A 4147-nucleotide genomic window follows, 5' to 3' on the forward strand; every position below is an offset into this window, starting at 1 on the left:
CAGCATCAGGCACGTGACTCTCGTCAGGCTCCACCTACGAGCCAACCCCGGCCCCGCCCCTACCTGGTCTGCTTTCCACGTGGGCCGTGCGTCAGCGTGGCCTCGGCCGCTGGCCCCGCCCCTGCCGGAATTGGGACCTGCGCACAAGAGCCTTATTGTGTGACCTCTGCGCGCCCGCTGGGCTTTTGTGTCTGAATCTTTCTCCACATATACAGAGACAGAAAAAAGCAACATTTTTATGGGGACGCCGTTTTTCACCCCATTACTCCCAAAGGCACATATAAACGGTGGTTTCCACATTGAGCTTTCCAGTTAGAAGAATTGAGCTGCGGTGACTGGGAGAGAGGAAGCATGGTTTGCAGTGGGGCCGCCCACTTCCCCGTTGCCTAGTAACTGTTTCCATGGCAAGCGCGCGGTCTAGACGCTCAGCAACCCCAAGAGGAATAGAAAGGGTATCCTCTTCCCAAGAGAGGACGGCAAAAAGGGGTCAAAGGGGAACTGTGTGAGAGAAACCTTAGTTCCTTGAGAAGGCAAGAGAGTAGGAAAGGAAAGGGGATGCAGTGAAGAAAGGGACGGAGATACTGGTATTTTGATTAAAAAAAAAAAAGTAGTTTTGAGGAGCCGTTTGGTGGCCATGGATCCAACATGCCCTTCTGAGAGCATTTACAACCTCATACCCAGTGACTGGAAGGAGCCTCCCCCGCCTCCTAGGTATGTGGGCAATACAAGATTATCGCTTGAAACAAGAATGCGGAATAATTCTTCTATTTCAGGATTAATCAAAGCATCATATGACTTTTAAAAAGAAATAAAAAATACTTTTGTCTCAATGAAGTAACCTTGAATGATAACTTCTTAAAGAAAAGGTTGCAAAATCTAGCTACTCAGTATCTAAAAATTCAGAGAGGGCGATCCAGTGCCATTTTATGTTAGTCTCCTGTAATAAATAGGGCATATGACTTTTATAATTTATCTGATTGTTCACACATGATATGTGGAATATAATAGTGTGAAATTTCTTGTTGAAACATATCACAATTTTATTATCCTGTGTTAGGATATTTCATATTTGGTTTCAGGAGTTCCTTGTTTTATTTCTGACTGCTCTTTTTCTAAGGGTGTAGTACTTATTTTTCCCCCAAGATTATTGTCAAATATAAATTTGTTTCTGAGCCTCAATGTTTTGATCGGTGAAACAAAATAGACAGACTGGATAGTTTCTAAGGTCTTTTACGGGTCTTATAGATGGAAGGAAGAGTGGATGGAGAACCAAAAATATGTAACTCAGTTAAAAATTTTACATAGGTGATAGGACCTCTTAAATTCCCCAGTTTCAAAAAGGTCATCACAAACTAAACATCCATTTACACTCCTGTGTAGGGACTTAGAACTTATTTAAATCGATGGGGAGAAAAGAAGTAGGTAATAGAGAAAATCTCATTTCTCCTAGTACTTGGCTGTCTTTTACCTTTCTCCTTTTCCTGATTTAAGTGAAAACCACATTGAAAGAGCACTGGGCTAGGAGAAAAAACAAACAGGGGCTTCAACTAATTGGTTTTGGGATCATGAATAAATTTTCACTTGTTATCTGTAAAACAAATGAGTCTTTATGGCCCCTTTCAGTCTAATGGTCAATTATTTTTACTAATATTTACATCTTCAATAAGAAGTTTCATTTTTTAATTTTTATATTTTTGTTATTCCTCACCCAAGGATATTTTTTCCATTTATTTTTTAGAGAGAGTGGAAGGGAGGGGAGGAGGGAGGGAGGGAGGGAAAGAGAGAGAGAGAGAGAGAAGAGGAGAGAGAAACATCCATGTGAGAACGATACATCACCTCCCTAACGTGCCATGACCTGGGCTGGGGATTGAACTGGAAACCCTTTGGTGCACCTACGAGACTCTAATCATTGAGCAACACCAGCCTGAGTTTCTTTGTTTTAACCAGAGCAGTACCTACATTAACTTCCGTTAGTTTTTCAAAATCTAGTAGAAATTGGAAAGGGGAATATAAAGTAAGAAGATATGATACTGGTGCACAGTTTATGAGGAGTGTTCAAATTAACTATTGGTAAATGGACTTTTGGTCCAAAATTCCTATATATTGTACAAGATAAAGCTCCTCCTCTCTGTAACCCACTGGTAGGTTGTGTTTTCTATAGAGGACTGAATTTGAATGGTAAGATACTGTATTAGACAGGTGTTCTGTCCTTTGGTAAATTTAAAAGCTTTACTATGCATCTAGGTGATTTTTTCAAGAAATTTTATAGGAACAATCATTCTTAATTTGGCAAGCATTAACTGAGCCCCTATTAGGTGTATAATATTGCCCTTGGGGAGTGTTGCAGTGACAGCACACACTTTGGTTTGCTCTGAAGGAGTGTGTAGGAAAAAGGAACTTATGGTGAAGGGACTAGAAGGCATCTAAATGTGATGCCACACAACTTTCTCTGTTAAGTCAGCCTACACTGTCAGCAACAACGATGAGGAGTTTTTAATTTGATGGCATGCACGAAAACCGCTAATTCATAAAAAAAAAGAGCATAATTAATCACACTTTTTTCTCACCACACTAACACAAACTTGTCTGAATCTCCTTACTGATAGTAAAATTAGATAATCATAAGAAATGTATTAAGCTATAAGGCTTATCTGTATTACTGAGTTATAAATCCAGCTTCAAGAAAGCTCTCGATGGCTCTTTGCAAGACTGGCAAGATGATTGTCCAGCTTTCATAAAGAGTTGGATTCCTGGGAGAAATCAAAAATTGACTGTACTGTGCTCTCCCAAACATCAGAGTTTAGTTTCCTTAGCAAACAAAAATATAAACATTAAAATATTGATATACTAAATGAAATAAATGTTACCAAATAGATATATGTAACCAAAGTGGGGTGAAGGGCAACCTTTTGCAGTGGAACTATAAGCTAGGACTTAAGATATAAAAATGTTAAAGTCAGCCCTGACTGGTGTTACTCAATGGTTAGAGCATTGGCCCTGAGCATTGAAGAGTCTCGGGTTCGGATTCTCAGGTAAAGGCATGATTGTGTTTCAGGTTTCAGCAACCAATCAATGTGTCTCTCTCACATTGACGTTTCTCTCTCTCTCTTCTCTCTCTGTTTCTGTCTCTCCCTCTATTTCTCTCTTTCTTTCCCCACTCCTTCTACCCCTCCCTATCTCCCTTCCACTCTCTCTAAAGAAAATCAATGGAAAATATCCTTGGGTGATGATTAACCAAAAACAACAACACATGTTAAAGTCAATGAGAAACCATTAATCAGTTTTCAAAACTTCAGTTGCTCATGATGTATGAGATGGTTTCCAAGATCATCGCCAAATGTGTGACCCTTCTATTGATAACTCGTTACTTAATATCTCTAATCATTCTCTCTTTCCCTTTTGTTGAAAGTAATATTCCAATATGGCCTGAATGTTGACTTCTGATCTGCTTTCCTTGATGCATAATACTTTTATTTATGCATCCATTAGCATTATGGCAGTCATGTCCTATCATTGTTTCACATTGAAATTCCCACATGAATTATGACTAAGTTTAGTCTCTCCCATCCTATACTTGTGTAGCTGGTTCTTTTTTATCTAAACTTATCATTAATCTATGGAGATAGTTTTGAATTTTGAATCTTTCATACACTCTCTTAACCATCCCTCACAGCTTTGTGACATTTGCAGATCCAACGTCTTTTATATCTCCATCCATCATTGAATAGGGCTAGTACCTTGCACTTTAATAGGCCACTAGATATTTCTTTCTAGACTGACAGCAATAAATGTTTTTGAGGATTCAGTCAGTCATCCAAATGCATTCATTAATCAGTTCATGTTTCTCTACCTTATCAGTAAGTATTTAATAAGAGGCTTTACATAATATACAAGGTGTATATTATGTCTAAAATATTTTCCTGATTTTTGAGTCTTATATTTCTTAAAAATGATCTTCATACCCTAGCTGGTTTTGCTCAGTGAATAGAGCATTGGACTGTGAACTGAAAAGTCCTGGATTTGATTCCGGTCAAGGGCACATGCTTGGGCTGTGGCTCAATCCCCAGTAGAAGGCATGCAGGAGGCAGCCGATCAATGATACTATCTCATCATTGATGTTTCTGTCTCTTTCTCCCTCTCCCTTCCA

At 39.1% G+C, this 4147-nt stretch overlaps 1 protein-coding gene across 1 annotated transcript in view; it reads left to right on the top strand.

Moving 5' to 3' along the window:
- Window positions 1-273: 273 nt before the first annotated feature.
- Window positions 274-4147, top strand: part of ENKUR (enkurin, TRPC channel interacting protein) — a 30751-nt gene continuing 26877 nt past the window's right edge. The window contains exon 1 of the mRNA XM_005865867.2: window positions 274-711. Within this exon, the coding sequence (XP_005865929.1) occupies window positions 635-711 (77 nt within the window). The 5' untranslated portion in view covers window positions 274-634. The remainder of the gene's footprint in view (window positions 712-4147) is intronic.

The sequence above is a fragment of the Myotis brandtii genome, unplaced genomic scaffold (genome assembly GCF_000412655.1).
Source record: "Myotis brandtii unplaced genomic scaffold, ASM41265v1 scaffold215, whole genome shotgun sequence".
In the NCBI taxonomy this organism is placed as follows: Eukaryota; Metazoa; Chordata; class Mammalia; order Chiroptera; family Vespertilionidae; genus Myotis; species Myotis brandtii.